Source organism: Myxocyprinus asiaticus, chromosome 43 (genome assembly GCF_019703515.2).
Source record: "Myxocyprinus asiaticus isolate MX2 ecotype Aquarium Trade chromosome 43, UBuf_Myxa_2, whole genome shotgun sequence".
Lineage (NCBI taxonomy): Eukaryota > Metazoa > Chordata > Actinopteri > Cypriniformes > Catostomidae > Myxocyprinus > Myxocyprinus asiaticus.
This window is the reverse complement of record NC_059386.1, coordinates 26932439-26959131: the sequence shown is the minus strand read 5'-3', so window position 1 is coordinate 26959131 and position 26693 is coordinate 26932439. Positions and strand designations below refer to the sequence as shown.

Below are 26693 nucleotides of genomic sequence, written 5' to 3'. Positions count from 1 at the left end.
GTAGATTCATACCAAATACATTTTATATGAACTTCACTGGAAGCGTTTTAGTGGTAATTATCAAAATAATCTATAATATAAATGTATATTAAGAAAGGGTCAGTATTGTGTCGCTTCATGACACTAGAGAGCGACAAAACCCTTCAGTACATCGAATGTGCACGCGGACAGTCACGAACATCCACGAGACGTAAACAAAGCGCGCTGAAGCGGTGAATTATGGGATATCTTCTCTCGGCGGCGCGGTGCCGTCATGTCTCCTGAAGATAAACGGCGGCTACTCGTTATTTCTGCTGCTGTGTTCTTTCTCTTCCTCCTTTTACTCGTTTTGAGCTATATACCAGCTTACTTGTACATACTTTTTATATCTGTTGTGTCTTGTGTCGTTTATTTTCACAAAGCGGAGGAGTTGCAACTCTTCGAGAGACTAGGCCTTAATCCCCGACGTGGTCTGAGCGTTCCGCCAGCTTTGCTGCGCTGGTTACCGGGCAGTACTTTGAGCGGAGTCACGGCCACCGGCAGAAACAAGATTCGTAAAAGTGATGCGCGTAATTCCTTCGCGTCACCCAGCGATAGACATTTTGTGGGCTCGTATTATAGAAGGGACAATACGCTCAGTGACTCAGTGTTTAGCCCTCGGGATATACTCATGGGAAGTTACCTCGCCAAGGCTGGAGAAAGTCCCTCCGCAGCGGCGAGGCCCGCTGGAGGCTCCGGGACTTTAATTCACCCCAGAGATCAGCTCCGGGAGAGACTCGCACGACCGAATCATGCCGTGCACACCCCTAACAGAAGGCTGTCATTCGGGTAAAAACCTAATGCTTTGTCCTATCGGCCAGAAAACACGTGGATTGCTGCATGGATTCTCTTTGCTTACACTGTTTACAACGCAAATATTTATTGAGACGTTATAAGTTATTTACATATGTTTTCTTTTATTGCTTTACATGACATGCATCATCAAATAGCGTTGTGTTTGCACATGTTAAGCTTTTTCAGTTGTCCCAACATGCATGTTGTCCCAGTTGTTCCCTCCATGATTTGAAAATGTGGGAGTTCTTGGTGCTGGGCTCCACCTACACCAGTTCAGACACTTTACACTACACGTGTAGGCTTGAATAACGCTTCCCCCATGACATAAAATGTAATTAATCCGAAGATATTTGTTTTTATTTAGTGTTTACATGTCACAGTACTTGTAAATCTTGTACATGCACTAATCTTGAGATTTTACATAGTGTTGTTATACTTTGTCTTAGAAATTGTAGTAGTTAATCATCTATCTATAGATTCCGTTTAAATTGGTTCATTTTTGTCACCATACATTAAGTTTGTACATTTTACATAAGACCTTCTGATGAGCTAATATGTTGATAATTTTTCAATGCCATCAGGGACCCTGTGGGTGCAGTAAACCGGTTCACCATCACCCCCCACAGATATTACCCCCTTCAGCAGACTGGGACCTCTCCCATTGGAGTAATGCCACCTGCAAAATGGGATGAGTTCCGTAAGAAGAACATCCTCACCCAACGCAATTCCCCAACCATTCACAGCCCGGTCACAGTGAAGATCGCCAGGCCAGACCCCACTCATTCATCATTGTGAGTCAATTTATGTGTAGACTGTTTTTTGTTAGACTTTGTTAAAACATATGAATACATGTATAAAAAGAGTACATATTTTTTTTCTGCTATAGGCCAGTAGTTCAATTAAGGATTCATATTTGTAATCATATTTCTTGCCAATACTAAATTAATATGAATACAGGGATTTTAAATTATTGAAGATTAGAATAGCTAAGGGTGTAAATGCTGTATTCTTACATAGATCCTCCTAACAGGTAGTTGACTCTTTCTGGTTATGTTCCTAGTTTCAATCACCTGAACTCCCCAGGGGCAGTCACATCCCCAGGGATTGGAGAACAGGCAGACCCCTGCTCCAGAGAGACTGTTCTGAGCGTGCTCCGAGAGAGCAGGAAGAGGGAGGTGAACGAGGAGGACAAGAATGCTGCTTCTGGGCAGAAGAGCAAAAGGAGGTATGCTCTTGGAAGGGATGTGATTTATAAGTGAGGCCTCTCAAATATTCTCAAGGAAGTCGCCGGAGATACAGAAATCAGAATATTCCATTACATCATCTCAGGGTCTGAATTGAATACCCTCCAAATTCTATTTGGCTGGTGAACTTTGCAGCGTCATACGCCACAGTAACGGGTGCTTTTTACTTTCTATCAGTTTGTCAGCTTGTAAAATAATGTAAGATGCCATTTCCACCTGTTATTACGATGCATCACAGGTGATTGCTGTTTACGTCTGGTCACTTAAATGCGTCTCCTGTGACCACTTGTGTTTGGATTTGGAGGGGAGGGTCTCTGTTTCACGACGACATCAGTCACTATGTCAATGTGTTTCTGCATGATTAGAAAGCATAACAAAGTCAGAAAAGACAAAGTGCAAAAAAAAAATGGCGCGCTGTTTCTCCTAAATGCGGTTGAAATTTAATCTAAGCACAAAAGCAACATGTCAAGCAGAATTATCCATTATTTTAGTGGGTTACCTGTATTAAAGGAGCTGTTGATATCAGACACACTATAGAAGATCCGTGAAGCTCTCATGATTGTGTATGTATCCGCTTTATTATCTGACGATTATTTCCTTTTAAAGATGTAAATGGCAAAGTTTAAATTCTTGATTTAGCGCAGCAGTTGATTGACAGGTGAGGGGTGGCGCTTCACTGCTGACGGTGTCAGAATCGAATGAGTCCACCCGTGAAATCGAGTCCCCAGGCAGTGACTGTTTATTATTGCAACGGCATAGAAATGGTGAAAAACACTATAGATATGACAAAAACTTGACTGGCTTCACATAATTAATGAACATGTTTATTTAAAATAAAATCTATCATGTGTTAAAGAAACGTTTTAGGAAAGTTGGTGTTAGCTAAATGTTCTTAAATGTACTCAAACCTGCTCAGGACGCAATTATTTTTCCATCATAATAGCTGGTGTGCATATATGATTTTAAGGTGTGAAATATTTTGTAATATTGTGGTTCAGTAGGCTAATTCTGTGGCACATATTACCAAATGTAAGCTAACTGAAAAAACAAACAGAACAAGAAATGTATAATTAATACAATCTATAGCTGTGATAATATACTATTATGTGTAACTTATGATCTAAAAGTCATTAAATTTCATATTTACAAAGTTATATCAGGGTTCGTACAAGGTGCTTGAAGTAATTTAATTGGCTTTTTCAAATTTAAGTCCTGGACAACCCTTGAAAATAGCCATTTTTACCAAGAGGTGCTTAAGTTATTGAACTATAGAAAATCGTAAAGTACGTTGCTTAAATCATTTAATAAATGAAATGTATTTATTTTTGGATATACACGACGACAGACCACTACTAAAGCAGGCAGCGCATAGACGGCACTGTCACGTGGCACCCGTTATGTTTGGCAGCGCTGTTCAGAATGGGACAATCACACAATCAATTGTTACTGGAGGATTTAAAAATGTATATTTATACTGCTGTGGCGGATTTCACAACTGTGAATCCTTGCAACTATCAGTTTTAATTAAAAATTACTCTCCAGAGTGGAAAATTAGATGAGATGAAAAACATTCTGATATTTGAAGGCAGATCAGTGGAGGATTCAGTTTTGTGTAAAGACAGCTTTGTGTTTCACAAAATGGGTAATTTCCGACAAAATTTGGGTCAGAATCAAAGCATGTTGACAAACACGTCCCTTAACTTTTTTTAGTTGTGAAAAAGCTTTCAAATAGCAGAAAAAAATTAAAAGGTATCATTCTGTAACCTAACCTTTAATGATATGAAATGGCTAGACTCTGCTTTGCAAATATATTTGAAACTGTCAATTGCCTGAAAAAAATCCCCTTCATCTGGTACACCACTTCTATGACATGTAAAGTTATTTATGTATTTATTTTGTACTTATTATTTTTAATAAAAGCATTAGTGTAAGGCCGAACAAGTGTGCAAAAAAGCATAACAAAATTGTTAATAATTATTTAAATAATTAAAAAAGAATGCTTGTCCCTTGATTTCATGGCATTGGTGTTATCAATGATAAAACCTTTTTTTTTTATTTTATGTTTTAAAAATTTTTTAAATGCAAAAAGTTGTGGAAAATAATTTAAGGTTTAAGTAAGTTTAAGGCTGCTTAAATATGCATATAGTGATTTTTCCCAGCATGTTAAGTTATTAATGCACATTTTAACGAATATTTTCATGCAAAAATATTTGGTGTTGTACCCCATTGAACCCTCAAAATGTGGTGTTGTAACCGATTTAACCCTCATTAGTGTTAACTTGCTTCGTTCGTGAAACAAAATTAAATAATAAAAGAAACAACAGCCACGTTGTCTTTATGAATAAAAAATAATGTCAACATGCTATAAAATGTTTAACCTCAGCATTTATAGGCAAAAACTGAACAGAAAATTTCAATATTTTGTAAGTTGGAAAGTCAAAATTTTTTGAGAATGACCCATTTGCAATTTGGGTCAAAAGTCACACAACATAAATCTGTTGTGTGACTTTAGAAAACATGGAACATAGCACATATGCACTACTGTTTACAGACCCAGTTATTCACTTTTGTTGGAAAGCGATGTACGTTTTAAGGGAGCACACTGCAATTGCACATCAATTTCGTAATGAATGAACCAAGAATTGTTACTGAGAATGTGTAGGTAAAGATGCACATTGAGATATGTTGTACTTGTAATAAGTAGTGTTTTATAAAACTAAATTAACTGAATGAATAAAATGTTTTTATTCAAAATTAAAAAAAAAAAATTAATGATATCTTGAGCGTAGTCCTTGAAAACAAATAAAAATGTGCTTAAAAAGTCCTTGAAGCATCTGTATGAACACTGTTATATTGACTTGCATCATAAAAGGATTTTGTAGGATTTCTAATCAGGCAGTGAATATAGTACTCTAAAGTTCTATGAGCCAATGGAATCGTTATGACATCAGATGCAGACCCATTTTCACGGGCGGACTCATTTGATTACGACACTGGGACGGATTAGCGTTTACACCTCATGCGTTGTGGACACATGCATTTTTTACCACATTCCTCTGTGGTTTTTGTGATAGTCACAAAACATTTTAGATCCCGTTGTAAGTCAACAGCGCGAGACATAAAGCGCTACCAAACCAGTGTAGACCGATTCCTGAACAAATGACTCTTTTGAGCCAGTTCTTTTGCATCTAGAGTGTAAGACTTAGCATGCGACAGTGTAGTCTTATTCCCAAACAAATGACTGTTGATGTGCCAGTTCTTTTGAATCTGCAGCACAAGACATAACACATGACCGTGTAGTCTGATTCCAAAACAAATGACTCTTGAGACGGTTTTTTTTTTTAGTGAATCAAAAAGACTTATGAATCAGTTTGAGCTGACTGAATTAATTGACTCACTTCAAATAAACCAAGAACTGTTACTGTGTTATGTGCACTTAGGACTCACGAGAGTTCCTTACTGATTGTTCAGCCACAACATTAAAACCTTCTGCCTAATATTGTATAGGTCCCCCTCATGCCGCCAAAACAGCGGCAACCTATTCTTTTCACCACAATTGTACAGAGCGGATATCAGAGTGTGGAGGTGGGAGCGTGGTTGAGCGCCGGCTTGTGAATGGAGAGCGCGAACTATAAGGATCATCACCTGTCATTGATTATCTCTAACAGCTGCTTGTCATTGCAGAGAGAGTTGGAGAGGGATTTAAGAGCGAGCCAGACGCCAGAGAGGGAGAGAGCTGCTCACGCACACTGAGTTACCGTAGACTTTGTCAGTTCGAACCAGTCTGGCCATTCTCTATTCTCTACCAGACCATCTGGCACCAACAATCATCCATGCGATTATCTAATCAGTCAAATGTGTGGCAGCAGTGCAATGCATAAAGTCAGGCAGATGCGGGTCAGGAGCTTCAGTTAATGATCGCATCAACCATCAGAATGGGGAAAAAATGTGATCTCAGTGATTTGTTGTTACCAGATAGGCTGGTTTGAGTATTTCTGTAACTGCTGATCTCCTGGGAATTTCACACACAACAGTCTCTAGAATTTACTCTGAATGGTGCCAAAAACAAAAAACATCCAGTGTGCGGCAGTTCTGTGGACGGAAATGCCTTGTTGATGAAAGAGGTCAACAGAGAATGGCCAGACTGGTGCGAACTGACAAAATCTACGGTAACTCAGATAACCGCTCTGTAAAATTGTGGTGAGAAGAAAATTTGGGTTGGCGCTGTTTTGGCAGCACAAGGGGGACCTACACAATATTAGGCAGGTGGTTTTAATGTTGTGTCTTAAACATGTAGTTTAAAATACAAATTTAGTTTTGTTGTAATAAGTGAATAATCTGTAAAATAATTCTAAATGGACTAATCAAATATTTCATAAATAATAAAACAATACAATTCTTTAAAGCATTTCAATTTTAAACATGATTACAGTATTGTTTATTTGTCTCATGTCTGTAAAAGGCAATAAAAAAAGCATGGCCAGTAAGAAAACTAGCCACCCTGGCTGGTGGGATAAAAAGTCAATTTTGGACCCTGCGTAATCTTTGCTTTTGAGTCTTTTGGATTACAGTTTTATTTAAGTGTTTTGAGTTTTACAATCTATCCGAATAATTGTCTTGTTCTCATCAGGCGTCATGACAGCAGTGGAAGTTCTCAGTCTGCATTTGAGCCACTTCTTGCAAACGGAGCTCTTTCTCAGCTCGTGCCGAAGTAGGTCATTTAATAGCCCTAGATGTCACATTGCTTCTGTCTAGATGTTGTCCATTGAGTTACCTCATAAAACTCTTGTGTTCTCTTAGGTTATCTGTTTACCATTGCATTTGTCCTCATCCCTTAGACCTGGCAATCTGAAAAGAGGGATGAATTCCTCCCTTATAGAAGAATCTACTATGAAGAGATCTCGTACCTCCTCCATCAGCTCTGTGAGTGGTGCTCCTATTCCCAGCGGAGTGCCTGGATCTGTCCGTAATCCTATTCGCAGTTCCTATAGTTCATCACAGTTTTACCCACAGGTATAACCCTTCTCACTTAAATGTATCTCAAAGTAAGCCTTAGAAGAGTTATTAGAACATTAGGAGTGTTCTAAAATGAGGATATGCAATTAACGTTTTCATTGTTAACAACCATATTGATGGTTATTCATTTGCTGTTGTCACGGCCGGCTCGTAAGCTGCAACAATAAGGGAGACTACACGTTGGATATATTGCTAAAAAAATTATTTATTAAAAAGAAAAGAAGTGACTAATATCATAAAATAACTGGTAATTAAAGAGAATAACAAGTCTGAATCAGGGAGAGGCACTTGAAGACTGGCAGAGAGCCGGTTTTAAAGCCAATGGAACTCGTAGCACAGGTGAATCCTGTCAGGACTAATCATTGGGGTTCATCAACTCCTTAACTCTGCCACTACCAATCTGCAAAACAGAGAAACAACAAAAACAGAAAGCTACAATCCAAAGAAGGGATTGTAACACCCTCCCCCAAAAGAAAAGGGATCTACAAGAGACCCAAACAATTTTTCGAAAACAAAGACAAAACCAAAATAGTCCAGTCACCCTTCTGGAAAACCCCAACCTTAGATCCCCATCCCCTTTCTGGCCTTTAGCAACCACGGGCCCTGTAGAAGTAAATTAAGAATACCGGAAAAACAGGGCAAACAGGAGAGAGCAAACCATTAGGGAGTCACTAGCGCTCAACCAAAGAGGTTAACAAAATTCTTAAGGCAAAAGAGCCCTAGACAATGCGTCAGCCAAAACATTGTCCGACCCTTTAATGTGTCTAATATCCAGTGCACAGGACTGTAAAAACAGACACCATCTTGTGAGGCATTGATTTGAACACTGCAAAGAATGTAAATGTGAGGGGGTTTTGATCAGTGTACACCACCAATGGAACAACCACTGACCCAATATAAACCTCAAAATGTTGCAGGGCCCAAATCAAAGCCAACGCCTCCTCAACCAAGGAATAATTCAGTTGATAAGAGGAGATCTTTTTTGAAAAGTAACTGACAGGACGATCGACACCCTCATCATCAGCCTGAAGGAATACCGCTCCTGCACCCACGTTGCTGGCATCAAAAATGTGTTTTCACATTGCAAAATCAATGTGAGCAACCAACACCCACCAAGTAGCCAATGACCATGAATTAACAAAAGTGCTTAAATTACTTTTACAAGTCACACCGAAAACAAAGGGATCATTAAAAATTTCCAAAGTGGTGGTGGCGTAGTGGACTAAAGCACATAACTGATAATCAGAAAGTTGCCGGTTCGATCCCCACAGCCACAGCCACCACCATTGTGTCCTTGAGCAAGGCACTTAACTCCAGATTGCTCCAGGGGGATTGTCCCTGTAATAAGTGCACTGTAAATCGCTTTGGATTAAAGCATCTGCCAAATATGTAAATGTAAAATTTCCACAAAAATCCCAGGCAAGCCCCCATTTTCATTGCCGGCTCGTAGGCCGCGTCAATAAGGGAGACTACACATTGGATATCTTGCTCAAAGGTATCATTTATTAAAAAGAAAAGTAATAACATAAAATAACTGGTAAAAAAAAGAGAATAACACAAGTCTGAATTTGGGAGAGGCACTGGGAGAGGAGACTGGCAGAGAGCCGGTTTTAAAGCCAATGGAAACCTCAGCACAGGTGAATCCTGTCAAGACTAATCATTGGGGTTCATCAACTCCTTAACTCTGCCACTACCAATCTGCAAAAAAGAGAAACAACAAAAACTTTAAAAACTGTAACTCTGTGTTGTATTTTTTTTATTTATTATAATATTTTTTTTTTTTTGTACATGTATTTTCAGAGAAGAGCAGCATCCAGTCTCAGTTTGTCTCCTTTCACAAGCCCTGGAGGATCTCGCTGCCAGACTCCGGAAAGAGCTGCTAAGAAAGCAAGGTATATGTTAAGCCCGCTATATACACTGTAGGATTTTTACAGTCATTTAAGATTGTTGCTTGTCAGACTGTTCGATATGAACGCATTGATATTTTGCGACATTATGTCAGACTGTACAATACACATCGTAGCCGACTGTGGCCCCAATCGTCCCAAACAGTGAATGTGACTCACGTTATGGGAGTGTTGCGGAATAGAAGCAAAACAGCAAGATTTGCCCCCTTTTTTTTTCTTTTTGTTTTTCTGAAAGTCAGGACATCAGCATTTCTGTTGCTCCAATACACCTCCATCAGGAGCATAGGCTAACATATAAAAAGAAAGATGAATTTGTCAAATAGGCCTATAATCAGACATCCTGATCACAAATTAAAAAAATTACATATGTTGAGAGTGAACGCGAGCGCGGTAGGTAGCCTACAGTAATAATTAGCTACCACAAGCAAATATTCATTGTGGAAATAAAGACTTGTGGCCTGAAAAATGACAAACTTCCCATTCACATAGGGGAAAACAAAAAAAAGTGGGTTATAGTACATCTTTCTCTTTTAGATTAGTAACAATATTGTGTAGTTCCCCCTCGTGCCGGCAAAACAGCGCCAACCCGCATCTCAGAATAACATTCTTCTCACCACAGTTGTACAGAGCGGTTATCTGAGTTACTGTAGACTTTGTCAGTTCGAACCAGACTGGCCATTCTCTGTCGAATTCTTTCATCAACAAGGCATTTCTGTTCACAGAACTGCCGCTCACTGGATGTATTTTGTTTTTGGCACCATTCGGAGTAAATTCTAGAGACTGTTGTGCGTGAAAATTCCAGGAGATCAGCAGTTACAGAAATACTCAAACCAACCCATCTGGCACCAACAATCATCCATGTGATTATCTAATCAGCCAATCGTGTGGCAGCAGTGCATAAAAACATGCAGGTACAGGTCAGGAGCTACAGTTAATGCTCACATCAACCATCAGAATGGGGAAAAAATGTGATCTCAGTGATTTTGATCATGTTGGTGCCAGATGGGCCACACTATATAGCTGCAATGCTAAATGTCTGACACTGCCAGAACTACTTCTGTGGCTAAAGATCATCGCAAAGGCTATTAATCGGCCATCAGTGAACATGTCACACTGAACATTTTAAGATTGCCGATTTTGCCCAACGACGACAGAAATCCTTTAGGATTCCTAAAATTTGTCTGAGACGGCAGAATTGTGGCCAAAATCGTACAGTGTGCACTGGGCTTAGACAAAATATTCATAAGACACCTTTTCCCTTAACCCTTAAGAATTATCCTCAAAAGCCCTAATATTGTGAAGAATTTGTGATAAATGTTTATAAGAAATCTACCTTGTTTTCAAATTATTATATTCTTATGCAGTTTATTTAGTCTATATAAGCTATTTCATTTACCTTTTGGTATTTTGGTGTGCTGTAGGGAGGATGATGCTACCTCACCAAGGTCCACATCCTTTACAAAAACTGATAAGGTGGAAACTGACCCTGCTCCAGCTGCAGGTGAGTCTCTTTATTAGCTTTGCAGTATAAATACTAATTTAATACAACTGTACTACACCATTGTTTATTGGTACAAATTGCAAAAATTCTAAATGTTTTGATTTGAAAATAGTATAAACTTTTTTGTATTAAGGCACAGGATTGTTTATCTAAATTTGTTTTGTGGTAGATCATGTTATTTTGCTGTGTAACAGTGGTTTCATACACTACGTCATTTCCCTAAATAATTTGAGTGTCTGTTTCTGTACTAGCAAAACTCACTCCAAAATCTGAGGCACCTGTTGCAACATCAACATCTAACGGTGGAGGCAGCAGTGGCAAACGCAAGCGCAAAATTCAGCTGGTCACCGCAAACAGAGGAGATCAGATTTCTTTTGTTAGTAGAATACTTGCTTTACATATAAATTTCAACCATATATTTGCACAATAGAACTTAATTTCTGACATGGTGTGGTGTCAATACATGTTTAGAAAAATAAGAGTTTCCTGAATTTGTTTTTGCCCTGCAGCCTCCACCTCCTGAACTTGGCTACACCATCACAGTAAAAGATTTGGACATGGAGAAGAAAGCAGCTCTCAGTCAGATACAGAAGGTTCTGGAGGACCCTGGTAAGTTCTGTTCACTGTCATCAGGAATGGTTGGAACTGATGCAATGTAAATTACAACACATTTTCTTTTGGGCTTTGGACTAAAGTTAGGACTATCTTTTTAAGTGGCTCATGTTTTTTATTCAGAATTGTTCAACTCAAATGTGACTAATTCCACATCTTTTTCCAGAACCAGAGATGCCTCCTCCAGTGCCTAAACCTGCCCCAGCTCCTGCTCCCTCTCTTACCTTTTTCTCTCATCCAGCTCCAACTTCCTCATCTGAAACTGCACCAGCTGCAAGTGCTGCTCCCTCTCTGGTTTCTCTCTCCACACCTATACCTGAGACAGCACCAGCCACTACTACAACCCCGACAGTAACCATTGACCTCACGGTCACTGCACTCAGCACAGCCAGCACTGCACCCCTGATTCGTACCTCAGCCCCCACAATCACAACCACCCCAGCTGCCCCGGCCTCCAGCATTTCGAACCCTTTGCTGGAGTCTTTGAAAAACATGAGGAATAATCCGCTTCTCAGTGCTCCTTCTCTGCTGGGCACTACGATGGCAGGTATGGCTATCTGATTTTAATAGTTCTGCGTTTAGTTTTATAAATATTATACACACTCAGCTAGGGATTAAAGTCAAGTAAAATTTATTTATATAGCACATTTAAAAGCAACAGAAGTTGACCAAAGTGCTGCACAATTTGTACAACAAATACAACAAACAAATAAAAAATACAAATGTATATATAAGGGGAAAAAAAACTTGAAAAAGTTAGAGATGAGATTTTAAGCTCGACTTAAAAGTTTGAATAGATGGAAACGATGTAATGTGCAAAGGCAGACTGTTCCAGAGCGTCTGAGCTGCTACAGAAAAAGACAGATCCCCTCTAGATTTACATTTAGTATGAGAAACAGATAAAAGAAGCTAATCACTTGACCTAAGTAACCTAGGAGCAGAGTATGGCTGAAGGTCAGATATTGGGGAGCAAGACCATGGAGGGCCTTAAAAAACAGAGCAAAAGCTTAAAATCAACCCTAAACTTGACTGGTAGCCAATGAAGAGAGTCTAGTACGGGAGTCATGTGTTCACTTTTCTTGGTTTCTGTTAAAAACCTAGCTGCAGCATTTTGAACCATCTGTATACGCAAGATACACTAGGGATCCTATGATCGATCGGCCAACAATCGCATAAACCAATCACCCATGTCACAAAAGACACGCAGCTCCTTTAAAGGGTTAGTTCACCCGAAAATGAAAATTCTCATGATTTACTCACCTTTAAGCCATCCCAGATGCGTATGTCTTTTCTTCTTCAGCAGAACCAAAATGAAGATTTTTATAAGCACATTTCAGCTCTGTTTGTCCATACAGTGCAAGTGAATGGGTGCCATCAGGCTGCTGGCTGTTTGCTGGTCCAAAAGTCATATTTAGGCAGCATAAAAGTAATCCACATGACTCCAGTCAATCAATTAATGTCTTCTGAAACAAACTATGGTGTGCACATCATGTTTAGAGCAAGTCATTAGGTTTATTGTACTTTTCTCACAGGCCTATTTTTTTCCCCAGTTATTTTTGTTTTACATCGTAACTGTTATTGATTAGCATTCTTAAACGAACTGCTGTCATATTCGATCACAGGCTAATGCACGTTGTGAAACTTTTTAGTGCTTTTTTTCTAGCTCATAGATTTGGCTTATCTTTTTAATATTTTCAGCAATGTCCTGACTGTTTACGTTAAATAACGTTTACTTGGCTAATTCCGTTAATAACAGGCTATTAGGGTTGCACTAATGGTCCTGCACTATTAATCCAGTTGTTTTCATTAAATATGCCTGTTTTCTATAACGTTGATTCAGCGATAGCATGTCATGTTCTATATCTAATGTACAACGATCATAATGCAAGGTAAGCATGTCGCAGATAAATGACCCTTTTCAGTGAAATTTAGATTTGGCTGTTGTTGGAATAGAATAAGTATTTGAAATGGGCCACATAAGTGTTTTTTATTTTTTTATTTTTTTATAACTGTTTTCTGAGAATTTCTTTTTCAATTAGTCGACTCCAAAATTTTCTTTTAAACGTCAGTGAAATTAATTGTTCTACACATCCCTATTTCAGATGTGACACGGCAAAGGGAAACCGGCACGTTCTGCTATTATCGTCCATGGCGGCAGCTTCTCAGTTTCCGCCAAGCAATAGGCATCATAATAATAATGAGTTAAAATATGAGGTATAATTCAAAGTTCTTTTATTAAATAACTCGGGAGTAAATGGCATTAATAGTAAAAACCTTTTGAGTCCGCAAACGTGCTCTTTCTTCGCTCTCTCATCTCTCCTTTCACACGAGAAAGGAACAAGCAAAAAAGGAACTAATATTTCCAAGATCCAACAAAATGCAAAAGATGAATGTATTTATAATTGTAAAAATTGTATATACAATATTCAGATACTATAATATGATGTATTAAACATGGTGCATAAATAGATATAAAATAATGACTAACAATAATTAAATTAGTGACAATAAATAACCAAAAATGTTTAATTGAACTTATGGGTTATCAGTTCGACTTCAATTTGCCACTAAGTCTCATTCTTTATAGTGCTAGTGTCTATCCTAAGATAATATTTTGTTGTATGTTTTAAAGGCTTATTAGAAAAATAAAAACTTTCATTTAAAAAAAATTAACATTTTTGTGTTTAATTCAGGGGTTCCCAATGGGGGAGGTGCCGCCAAGGGGAATAGGGGAATATATTTAATTTTGGTTACAATTATAAATGTTTATATTTAGCAATTATTGTTTTTAAATGTGTTTAGGCCTATGGTTTATAATTACAAAAAAAATGCTGTAGTTTGTTTTATAGAAATCAAGTTACATCTAACCATGTTAGTGAAAATCCATATTCCATGTGCTTACTACGGTCTTGTTACAAATAACACAGTTAAAACTATAAAAAATAAAAATTGTGGTAAATTTTCATAAGGGCAGATACAAAATACATATTATTATTTTTTTTTTGTTTTTGTTTTTTTTTTTTTTGAAAAGATGAAATAGAAATGCATAAATCCAAAAAAAAAAAAAAAAATAGGCTAAAATATTTCAGTTTGAGTGTAAGAAAATATAACTGGTTTTGTTTGCCTTCAGAAATTCCAAGAGATGACAGAATTTGAATCAATAAGAACTTGTTGAAATGAGTTCCAACTCTGTTAGAATAATTTAGCCACATAAATTAGGTGTTAAGATGTTATAGATAACCTCACTGTTGTTAATACCAGAAAATGTATCTGCATCCAACTCAAAATCATTGCTGTACTGTAGAATGAGCATTTCAGTGGGACAAAATATGCAATATTGTTGGTCATTTCACTTGTTTTTGAAATATTATTATTATTATTATTAATATTATATCACCTATTATTAGTTTGTCTTCGCATTTTCATTTGATAGGTCCCAGATATAGCCCTCCATCTGCTTGAATTCAAGAAACACAAGGTTTGGTTGCACATTAATAGTGCGAAAGCCTGCTGAATTTATTAACAAAACTGTAAAATTATTCAACTAAATTGCATCAAGCAAATTAAGCAAATAACAAAAATATTGAGTTATTTTTTTATTTTATTTTTTTTTATAAAGTCTCAGATTTCAGATTATGTCACACAATTTAGCTATTCAGTCAACAGTGACGGTGAGCAGAAAGATTACATATAACCAGTTATGACAGAGCTCCTCCTGATAAAAGGGTAATGATCATATCGGGATCAGTATTGGTTGTAAAAATCATGATTGGAACATCCCCACACTCAGCTGCTTTTTTTGTTGAATACAACTAATTAATAGTCAGCCACTCTTGAGGGAATGCCGTTACCATTGTTACTCATTCATTCCTGAGGGAAACGGGGAGAAATATCCAAATAGATTTGACTATTTAAATAAAGAAAAACATGACAAAAAGCTGTTGTATAGTTATTTGCACTTCAAACAAAGCCAGAAAAAAAAAATCTGAATTAAAATGTTGTCGCTCGCTAATAGGGCTGAACCTAACGGTTATTTTTTTATCGATTAATCTAATGACTAATTTGCCGATTTTTCTAAAGATTTTTTAATAATTATTACTTGATTAATTTAACAATTAATTAACCCAAAATAAATGTAAAAAAACTTGTCTCATTAATATTTCAATATTTTATTAAATCATCAACTCTTAAACACAAACAAATGTACAAGAAACAAAGTGTGCACTGCAGGGCATTATTCTGCAACAAAAAAGTGTTACAATGAATGCAAACTTTAATACAATGAAAGACACTATAAGCATAACATAAATTAAATTAAAATCTCCAACATTCTTTTGAATGTCCATGTACTAAAATAAAATATTTGATGCCATGTGTGTACCTTCATTAACTATTAGTATTTTTTTGAATGGCCATGGAAAATGAAGCAATGTGATAATTTTACCTGGTCACAAAAAGTAGTCCGTTAATTTACCTGATGAACTTTCACCTTTTGCTGACCCTTTATGCTTGGCAGAGCTAATGTGTGCTTCTAAATCACTTGCACCTTTATTAGCAACTGACACAAAGTGCCAGCTTTACATGTCCTACATTCTGCTTCCCACTTATCTCGACCTGGACGAAAGCATGGGAATTTTGTTTTGTGCAAATCTTCTGTAAATTTGCACTTTCGTTTGGGCATTGTTTCCACTCAGCTGTCATTTGCTGCTACTGTTAAGCAACTGTTTGATGCTAAACCCAACAGCGTAGAGATTGACAGGCAGGAATTTGGCCAATAGTTGCTGCAAGCCTCTTATAATTGACCAATTGGTGTGCGAGAAGGCAGGACTTACAAAGAGGGGTTAAAGCAATGCAAATATGCGCGCACACACAAAGTATTAGACCAGATGCACATCATAATGCAACTAAAGCCGAATCCCGGACATTTTTGCAAATTTAGAAATCCTGGCCAGACGCTTTTTTTAAGGTCCGAAAAAGAGGACATGTCCGGGAAAAAGAGGACGTATGGTCACCCTACGTTAGCAGCGGTGCAGAAATTACTTTTAACATGGGGGCGATGTGGAAACATTTAGAAAATCAATTTTAAGTGACAATACTAACAGAAACGCGTGTTGTAATACTAATATGTCATGGTTGGGTGGGGACAAAAAGTAAACAGGACTTACGGTGCTGCCTTGCTGCCGTCTTGACAAAGCGTTCTGGGATGCTTTCGCTTCAAGTGTTCGTTCATGGTGGTTGTACTGTTGTGATAAGCCATTTCCAATTTGCATAGCTTACACAGCACCACATTGTTGGGGGTCTGGCTAAAATACTCCCATGCTTTAGATGACCGTAGGCAAGTTTTTTTTTAGCTGTTGTTCTTCGGGGGAATCCATACTTAAACCAGGCGCTGCCATTTTAATTACTGCATTGCGATGCGCCGACGCATGTTATGCAAATCGATGTATTTCTGTAATCGATGATGTAGATTACGTCGATGAATCATCCCAGCCCTACTCGCTAACCAACACATATAGAAGATTAAAGAAGAGCGTTGTTGCTGCAAACTGTTGAGCCATAGGCCTTATTCACAGCAGCACCATCTTTGATTTTTGAAGGGGATTACAATGAGGCTGTGAGGGACAGGCATACAGTCTCTTCAATGGGTTGTACTGTAGTTTAAAGTGTTTTTGGATCATTCCACAGACAAAACTTCTTTTCAAGAACATTCAGTAGACATAAAACTCCAGACAACATCAGTTGTGGAAAATCAGATGTGATCTAGGAGCTTTTTACAGCTTTATACTGTTCATGCCATTTGAAGAGATGGTAAGTTTATCTCACAGGCTCATTGTCATTACCATTAAAAATCAAAGATGACGCTACTGTGACTAAGGTCTATTCAGCAGTTTCTTAGCAGCCCCAGGCCACCTCAAACAGAAGTTTACATTTATGATTGTCACTAATATTTTGTCATTTGATATCTAAAACATTTCAAACTGCTTTGTGAATTGCTTTATCGTCATCAACACTTTTATTTATACCTTTTAATATGATTGATTAAATTACACAAAATAGCTCACATTTAAGAAGTGAAAGCTGTGATTTGGCTGATACGAGTTTAATGGTAGACCCTTAATTATTTTTAAATTACAATTTACTAGCTCAGCAGGAAGTGCAAGCAGGCTCTTTAGTTTTTAAGGCTTATAGAGTTTGTAAGGTTAGAATCGTAGGCCTACAATAAAAAAAAAAAAAACTTTTATTAAACATGAAAATTATATGCAGCAATATATAATCTAACAATTAGGCCTACTATAATAAGCAGCTTTTATAATCCTTTGTACTCTGTTTGGCAGTAAAGACAGTGCTAATGGGGACCTAGCACTGTGTACATAAACATTTTACTGCAACTTTACCAGAAACTATTTATTAAACATTTTGCCATACCGAACTTGCTGAGAAATTTATCCCCTGAGAAATGTTTGATTCATTAAAGCATGAAACCAATATAAGCAGTGCATAACTTCGATCATGTTAAATTTTCTCAGGTATCTTGTCTTCTGGTGTTAACTCATCATCATGTTTCTGTTGAAACTGCTATTCAGATAATATGATCAATTTAGTCTAGAATCAGTTCTGATTTTTCCCAACCACTTTAAACCACGCATCCAGCATATGGCCAATGGCAGCCACATCACTCTTCTTTAGGCTTCGATTTTTGTCGGTTGGTGGGTAATAAAAATGTAGTTCCTAGTTTTTAGGCTTTGTTTGAAGTGCCAAAAAGGAAACATCTTTTCGCCATGTTTTTCGTCAAAAATATTGGAAATTTCCCTTTGATTCCCTCATAGGAATGAATGAGTAACTATGGTAACAGGGCCTCATTTTCCCCCACACTAAAGCACGCCCCAGTGTGTGAGCTTAAAACTGATTAGTACAAATTTGAATGCCCCACAAGTATTTAAATGGAATAAAAGTGCTTGCTAGATAAAAGCACTTGCCATTAACTTCATTACTCAATCACCCAATTGTTTTTTTACCTTCTGTGTCCTGCTTTTTGTACTAAAGTTGCACACCTGATCATGCATGTAACTAACATGACCATTTGTGTGTCTGTCCCTCCTTATGCAGCTCCAGCAGTCTCCGTTGCCTGTTCTTCTTCACCTGCTGCTTCCACAAACCCCAGCAGTGCAGTTGTCAAATCAGAGTCAGGCCCTACAGCTCTACAGTCCTCACTCCTTTCAGCCCTGTCCTCCATATCAACGCCTGTCTCTAAGCCAGCCACCTCCATGCCCTCTGCCTTCGCTCAGATCTTGGCTCGATCTATTCAACCCACCTCCAGCTCACCATCCCTGAGTGGAGTAGGCAGTCTATTCAGCCTGATCAAACCTGTGGCCACACCTGCATCTGAGCTACCTACATCTATAACTGCTGCACCTAGTGTATCGGCAAACAGCATCAGCAACCCCCTGTCATCTGGATTTAAGCCAATTTTCAGTGCAGCAACTACAGCTCCAGCCTCCACGGTGGAAGTCAAACCCACACAGCCCACTTTCAAGCCTTTATTTGGCAGTACCATAGGAAGTGGCATTAGTGCCTTCGGGCAAACAGCCACACCAACAACATCAACCCCTGCAGCTCCAGCTACACAGAACAGTAGCATGTTATTTGGTGGACTTACAAGTTCCCATCCAGCTACAGTGTCTGCCACTCCCTCTGCTACCCCTGCGACACAAGCTCCGGCCCCATCTCTGTTTGGAAGCTGGAATACAACAACCACATGTGCTCCTGCCTCAAACACCACGTTCCAATTTGGAGCCACGTCAACTATGACGTCTGCCCCTGCGTTGAGTACCAGTACAACCAGCGCTAGTGGTACCACTTCTGCTTTTCAGTTTGGTACTGCAAAACCTGCGCCCACCCCACAGACACAAAGCACGTTCGCATTTGGCCAGCAGTCCAAAAACCAGAATTCCACCTCCATGCCATTTGGTGGGTTCGGGTTGACCAACAGTACCACCTCAACATCGGAGACGCCCACAACACAAACTGCTTTTGGGAGCTCTACCTTCACAGCATCATCATCCTTCCCTGGGGCCACACAACAGGTCCCTGGTGCTCCAAAACCCTTTACGTTTGGGTCCAGCAAGGGCAACACTGGTGCAGCACCATTCAACTTTGGAGCAACCGCCAGCACAGCAGCACCTGCGTTTGGTGGAGCGCCTTCTTCCGGCTTCTCTTTTGGAAATACCACCACCCCTTCAGCGGCTCCTGCTTTTGGGGCCTCTACACAGACTGCGGCCCCTCTCCCTGCCCCAGCTCCTGCATTCAACTTCGGAGGGGCCTCGACAGCCGTTCAGAACCCTGCACCAAGCACTCCAGCGCCTCCTGCTTCTGGAGGGTTTCACTTTGGGGCATCACTGTCTGGAATGGCATTTGGAACCCCTACACCTGCAGCTCAGACGCCAGGGTTTTCCTTTGGAGCCAACAACACTGACAACAAGCCTGCTTTTGGTAAGTCCATTGGTTTTAACAATTTGACAGGGGAATTGGAATTGGTTGATTGTGATTTAAGAGATTATGTAATTTTTTAATTACAGATTTTTAAAAAAAGTATTATAGGAATAGTTCACCCAAAAATTAAAATTTGCTGATAATGTACTCACACTCAGGCCATTCAAGATGTATCGGAGTTTCTTCTTCATCAAAACAGAATGTAAGATTTTTAGGATTTCTTTCAGGCCTCCTTTAAACAATGCAAGTGAATGTACTCCATTTTTTTGACGGTCCAAAATGCATATTTAGGGTGCATCAAAATAATCCACACAACTCCAGTTGACAAATAAAGTTCTTCTGAGCCCAAACGATTGATTATTTTTAGAAACAAAACAATACTTGTATACTTTTTAAATAAAAATGTTTGCTTCTGTACATCTGTGACGCGCGCTCATAAGAGGGGTGACCTAAGCGGCAGGAAGTGCGTGTGCGTGCGCTGTCTTTGCCCCGGACAGAAAGCCACGCTGCGCTCTGGAGTTTGTTGCTGTGATGATTCATGCTTCCTCCCATTTAATTCTGAATTTTAAACTTCATGCAGTGGAATGCCACTTTATGTTGGACTTGCAGCTTGTGCGGAAATCTTCAGCTCTGATTTAGCTGAAATGCAGGTGTGTGACATCACGCAAACAAGTCGACACTGAGGGAGATTTACAGTCAATGATAAACCTTCACTTTTATTAAATAATATACATTGAGTCAAAGTTTCTACATTACAGTATATGACAATAAAACTTGTTTAGCAAATGTTTGCAGAGACAGATGTTCAAAACACGGTGGATTAAACCTTCTTTTGATTATCGTAAACCTGTAGAACAAACGCTAGCATTGCAGCATCGTTTATCAGTTTGGTTGCTGAGACGTCTCTGTTGTCAATCAAGGTACTGCTGAAAATCGCACAATTAATCTCAAAATTAAAAAAAGGCCCATATTTGACACATTTGTGTGTAGTTGTCAGGAAGTTGTTACTGAATTTCGATTCAGTGAAAGAAATGTCAAGCATTTTCATTATCGATTGTAATTTTCATGATCGATCATTACTGTCATTTCCGTACTCGGGTACATGTGCCCATCCCTAATATATACTTACTGGGCGAACAGGCTTCCTTTAGTTAGCTTAAAAATTATGCTTTTGTTCTGCTGAGGTGTTCGTTTGGTGATGTTTCTCCTGTTCACACACATTCCTGAAAATTTTAACATAGGAGAACTCTGCTAGTTGAAGAAGTGTTGATGATCAACAAACTCATTTTAAAACGATGCTGCACATGATATAAACAGGCTTTGTTCGCCTAGGTTGCTTTTGTTGGTTTAGGAGAAGAAAGTCTGGCTTCCATTGTATATATTAGGCTTTGATTTAGAGTTATCAAGACTGACCAGTTGATTCAGTGATATTTTGTAGTCAAGTAAGGGGCAATTACTTTGGTCATATTTGGTATTTAACACGCAAAGTGTTTTGTCTTGTCTTGTTGCGATGTATTTATTCATTGTGAAACATCTGCAGTTCCTGATTGCATGTGTCACTGTTTTCTACATTTAATCCTGATGCTTAGGTGGAGTTCACCATTTAAGGGGGATTCCAACTGAGGGCCTCCACCCAGCAACTACTAGTATAACCAGATTGTGTTAGGCGTGTAAACATGACAGTAAATTGTGTTTTCATAATTAGAAAAAAATAAAAAACATCCTTGCACTTTTGTGTCTGGCTAGATAATGTTATAGACTGCTTTGAACATAGGTAGAGTGCAAGAACTGCAATAAAAGCAACTACGTCATAGGGCTGGGCAACAGGACGATGTAATCGGATATCGACAATATCTGACAAATATCCGACACTGATTGCGGCACTCATTGGCCAAAGATTATCAACAATATCGGGAAATTACAAAACCATGGAGCTGGGAAATCACCAGATATATTAAATAGTAGCCCAGGGTATGAAATGGGCAGCCTATATCATGCGCATGCCGGGTAATTTTGCTCATCTACCCACCACTGTGGTGGGCTAACTGTGTCTCGACACATGACAATAAATACTGTTAGACACAAAGACACTTGCTGAAGAACTGATGAAAAAAAGAACCGTCGATGCAGTCATCTGAAAACCATTTGTAAGAATAGTGGTGTCTATGAGAATGCTGCAATTGACCTCAGGACAAGTCACGAGGTGCTCGAAGTTTAGTTGACTTTATTTCCACGGAGCAGTTTGCGCTTAACATTTGGAACGCAACTCTGCAGGTTCGCTTTATAGCCAAAACATGTATACAACCTAAACAAGTTCACCTTTTGAACCTAAAATGGATTTCTATTTCTATTATTATTATTATTATTATTATTAGTTGGGGTAACACTTTACAATAAGGTTCCACTTGTTAACATTAGTTCACATGAATTAACAACGAACAACACTTAAGCATTTATTAATCATAGTTAGTTAATTTCAATATATACTAATACATTTAAAATCAAAAGTTGTATATGATAACATTTGTTAATTCACTATGAATCTTAATTTGTAAGAGTAATTTTCTACCTGTTGTAGACGGATACTTGCATGACGGAAGGATGGTTATATAAGATTTCTTGGCCACTTTTGTTATTTAAATTTTTCGTTTTGTTTGAAGTGCAATTTGAATTTAGAAATATCTTTTAGTTTAAGTTTTTCGTGTTTCAATAAATTACAATTTTTAAAGCACAATCAATAAAGCAAGAATATTCACCTATCCCTTGCCCGGGGGATTGACTATGTAATCTGATATTGCAATAAGTTTTGCATAGCACCCAGCCCTACTAGGTCAGTAACCAGCAGACAAAGCGATTAAATCATATGCCAATCATTATGTTAAGTGTTAATAAAGTTACTCAGGAACAAGTAATTCACTTCAAATGACCTACTATTCTAAAACTGCAATCAGATTTCTGAATTTACTGATTTCTTCATTGGAAAAGTTATCACATTACTAATTACTTTTAAGTTACTTTCTGAAACACTTCACTTTTTTTTTTCTTCACTCAACGAAAGTAAATTAATAAAAACTAAGTTCATTGAAAGTCAGTAACTATAATATGGTTACAAAAATGTGAAATTTAATGCGCTATATTAATGTACTAATTAGATTACAGTAATTATTTAATTTGTAATTTATTTTTGTAATTTTTAGTTTTTGTCCTAACCAGCTGCAAATAAGACATTTTGTCTTGGTTTGTGTTGGTTTCTGTCTTGATATGCTGGGTAGCCCCACCCACAATGAAATCTCATTAGTCTAAAACGCTCGCTCCTCATAGCTGTATATTTAATTATATGTGTTTTATGGAATGCAAAAACCAATATTGCATTGTATTGATTGGTTGAGCTATAAAATTATTTCAGCTAGTCCTATCCCAGGAAGACAGACATTTGACATGCTTTTCTGTTGTCTTAGGAACGTCAACTCCTGCTTTTGGCCAGGGATCTGGAGGAATGTCAATGCCATTTTGCAGTCCTGGAACCCCAGGGTTTGGTGCAATGGGTGCCTCACCATTCGGTAAGCTACAAATTCCATTCATTACTCACATGAGAAGTGACTGTTAGACAGAAGTGGAGTAACTATTTGTGGTTGTAGGCAATAATTTATGTATAATTACTAATTCATTTTGATATAGCACAATATGTGCATTCACCATTTTTTTATGAATCAATAATAGCCTTTGTTGATGTATTTGCTACACATCCACCCTTTTAAAAATTAATATATAGCATGTAATTTTTTTTCTTTCTCTTTTAGGCGCTTCACCAGCCGCCTTCTCCATCGGAACAGGCTCAAAGCCCTCCAGTCCACGCCGATTACAAGCACGCAGGCAGCACACAAGGAAGAAGTAATGTGACTGATCCGAGACCTGTCCCTTCGACCTAAATCATCGTTGTCTGGACTCTGTTACTACTCCTTCGGCTCTCCCATCTGCCCCAGTCGCTGCTACTGCTGTTAGTCCAAACGAAACAAGGCTTTCAGTCAGACCTGTAGGACTAAACTCAACTCTCCAACCCTCCAGACTGCCAGTGCTGGTCCAGTGTGTAGGATCAAGGCTCATGGAGATTTTAGAGTACTGGGCTGCCCCGTCCCTGCTGTTGGGTGCTGCCTCTGAAACTCATCACATCCTTTTTAATGGAGTTTGTATTGGAACAGGATGTCTTGTGTTGGGGAAAGAAGCTGAACAGGAGCTGCGTATTATACTTGAAGAAACGAGAAAAGCAGACTTTCAATCCTGGACTTAAACAAAAATTGTGGTCCAGGCCTAGTGAAAGAAATGGAATTGTATTTTTTGATTATTGTTTTTTGGTTAGTAGACTACAAGTAATCAGATGCACGTTATTTTAGATCAAGTGGATTGTTTATTTTATTCTTCTCGCAGTTACATTTGTCGCTTTTGATCAGTACTAGAGTTTTCTCAAGATCCGTTCGGGTAAGCCTTCAAAAGTGAAAATTTTACCTGTTTCATTTAAGAAATGAAAATATGTTTTTGCCGGAATGAGTGGATTGAGCTGCATAATAAACAGAATAATTTTTCAATGCTTTTTCTGCATGTTTCTTTAGGAGAAGCACCAGTTATGGAAATATCCTGTCCATTTTCTGACTTATTATATTTCATACATTGGACTTGTCTGTTTAAAACCAAAGCTGATGTTTCAGTGCAACATGCTCACTTTGTATCGTAATCTTTGTGCTATAGGCTGTTTTACTATAGTCTTTTTTTTTTTTCTCAGTTTGAAGCCTCATTTGGTATTAATTATACTGAGAGTAATTAAAATCGGCACTTATACATTGAAGCAAAACCATCTTATAACAGTTGCATCTGCCATCAGTTTGTATTTGGCTGTCAGGCTCTCCATCTAGCTCTCCACATTGTAGCCACAATGGTCAAAACCCATTTATTTTATCTTTCCTGCAGTTATTTATACTTTTCATTGCTCTGTGTGCCTTAGTGTGTTTTGCTTCTGGTTACCTTTTAAGAATGATGTTGGATTTGTACTTGGTGACATGGATGCCTGTTCTTTCATAATGATGTGTTAGACTTCTTGTCGAAGAATATGATCTCATTACTACTTATTTTTGATAAATGACTTGAGAGTTTTGGTCCAATTTCAAACTGGCCACCTCACTATATAGAAGGGCATCTTTTGAGTGATAATGTGCACATATGCTTTGAAAATAAACTTATAATTGACTGGGTGATCAACATAAGTGCAAAAAAAAATAAAAAATACAAATTCAAAATTGCCCCCAAAATTGTGTAATTTTGAGGAGAATCGAGAATGCTGCTATGTGCATTGCTGAATGTTACAATGGTTTAAAAGTTTTATTCACAAATTTGGTTTAACCTAGAGGCCTAAAATGCTATTTGTATTTAACATTTTCTTTATTTCTTTTTTTTTTTGTGACTATTTTGCATGTACATTCTGTATGAATCCTATGGTTTGTGCATGCTTGTGAAGTGTTTTACAATACCAAGATCAAATACTTAACCTGTAATTGAAATGGCTGAATGTTACTGAAAAATTGAGTCAAGATGTTGACCAACGGCACCCTTAGAATTTAAGTCTTAACATATTCTCAGGTCTGTTCAGTGAAGGTAGAAAAGAGCTATGTTGTATGATTTATTTGGTTATTTTCAGTTTTCAATGTGTTATCCATAAAACACTGGATTTAATTGGTACTACAATGCACAAGTAATGGAAGCACAAGTGCCATTCATTCTAAACATGTTTGTTGTATTTTTGTTTTACCCCCTAATATTCTTCTGACCTGGTAAACACATTAATGGACATAATTGGGGACTGCAAGTATTTTTACTTTTTTAATATCAACAGTGATGTAGCCATCTGTCCCCAATGCATTACATTCCTCATGTGGGTCTTTACTTGTGTATTACAATTCTTTTTTTTTTTTTAAAGCTTCCTTGCTCTCAGAATAATGGGAAGGTGGCAGGGGACCAGGCTTTTTTACTAGGAAGTCCTAACATGAAAACAAAACTTTGCGAGACATGTAGGCTGTTGCAAAATTGAGATTTGTGGTTAGATCGGTGCTGGATTTCTCAAGTTATGAATGTTTGAAAGCTGTGTTGTATGTGTTTTTGTTGTAAGTGGATGCTCACAATTTGTGTGTAATGACCATTCCCACTAACCCTCAAAAGAGTGAATGGAGTTTTGAATGGGGCAGCACATGGATTGTGTTCTGTGTCTGCTTAAATCCTCTGATAATGACATGCTGGTTTTGAATAAAATTTTAAAGTTGAACTGATGTGACCTTTAATTATGAATGGTGCTCATTAATACATGACACATAATTGCCAATGACTGACCTCCTTGTTAGTTTTAAATAACTGGAGAGAGGCAGAATGAATGAATGAATATATTTTCATTTGAACCTCATTTGAACCTTTATTTTGAAAACAGGATGTTTTCAAAATAATCTTTGCATTTCATACATTTTTATTTAAAGCTATGGACATCAGTGTCCAGTGACAGTAGTATAAGACAGAAAGGGCTGTTTTTTCATGTTAATGCCAGCTCAATCACCACAAAAAATAATTTAGAGTCCGCTCCTTTTCTTAAAAAAAAAAAAAAAGCAAAAAATCAAGGTTACAGTGAAGCACTTTTTTTGGAGGGTTTATAGGCAGAAATGTGAAGCTTATATTTTAATAAAAGCATTTACATTAATTCTTCTGTTAAAACTTGTTTTATTTGAGCTGTAACATTTTTTAATTCATTGTTTGAAGGTTGTTTTAGTGTTGTAAATTTGCATATAACTTTACACAGAGAAGGACAGTAAGCGATTTAATAAAACACTAAAATCATGTTAACACACATATTGTTTACATATTGTTTGCTATACTTTTGAAATAGTATTTTAACATTTACAGATTGGCCCCATTCACTTCCATTAAAAGTGCCTCACTGAAACACAGATTTTTGCTTTTTTAAAAGAAAATGAGGGACGAGTCGAAATACATTTTTGTGGTAATCAACATTATCTCAAATGCTGTCGATTGAGCTTAACTTGTATTGAACCCAGAATATTCCTTTAAGTCTAACACAAT

The 26693-nt window shown here is 37.8% G+C and overlaps 1 protein-coding gene across 1 annotated transcript; it reads left to right on the top strand.

Annotated features, from left to right (window-relative positions):
• Positions 1–244: 244 nt before the first annotated feature.
• On the top strand, positions 245–25890 carry LOC127433758 (nuclear envelope pore membrane protein POM 121-like). The gene is made up of 13 exons (XM_051685937.1): positions 245–807; positions 1395–1604; positions 1874–2038; positions 6688–6768; positions 6896–7070; positions 8874–8965; positions 10402–10481; positions 10733–10857; positions 10991–11090; positions 11260–11640; positions 18201–19583; positions 23042–23143; positions 23384–25890. Exons 1-13 carry the CDS (start codon positions 254–256, stop codon positions 23476–23478), a joined length of 3543 nt encoding a protein of 1180 aa, XP_051541897.1. The 5' UTR covers positions 245–253; the 3' UTR covers positions 23479–25890.
• The last annotated feature ends 803 nt before the right edge of the window (positions 25891–26693 follow it).

What these genes read in the sequence shown, in the direction of transcription:
- LOC127433758 (XM_051685937.1), top strand. Translation starts at nt 254, where the DNA reads ATGTCTCCTGAAGATAAACGGCGGCTACTCGTTATTTCTGCTGCTGTG. An exon ending in TGACCCTGCTCCAGCTGCAG is followed by an intron (nt 10,482 to 10,732) that starts GTGAGTCTCTTT and finishes TTTCTGTACTAG; the next exon opens with CAAAACTCACTCCAAAATCT. An exon ending in GCTGGGCACTACGATGGCAG is followed by an intron (nt 11,641 to 18,200) that starts GTATGGCTATCT and finishes CTCCTTATGCAG; the next exon opens with CTCCAGCAGTCTCCGTTGCC.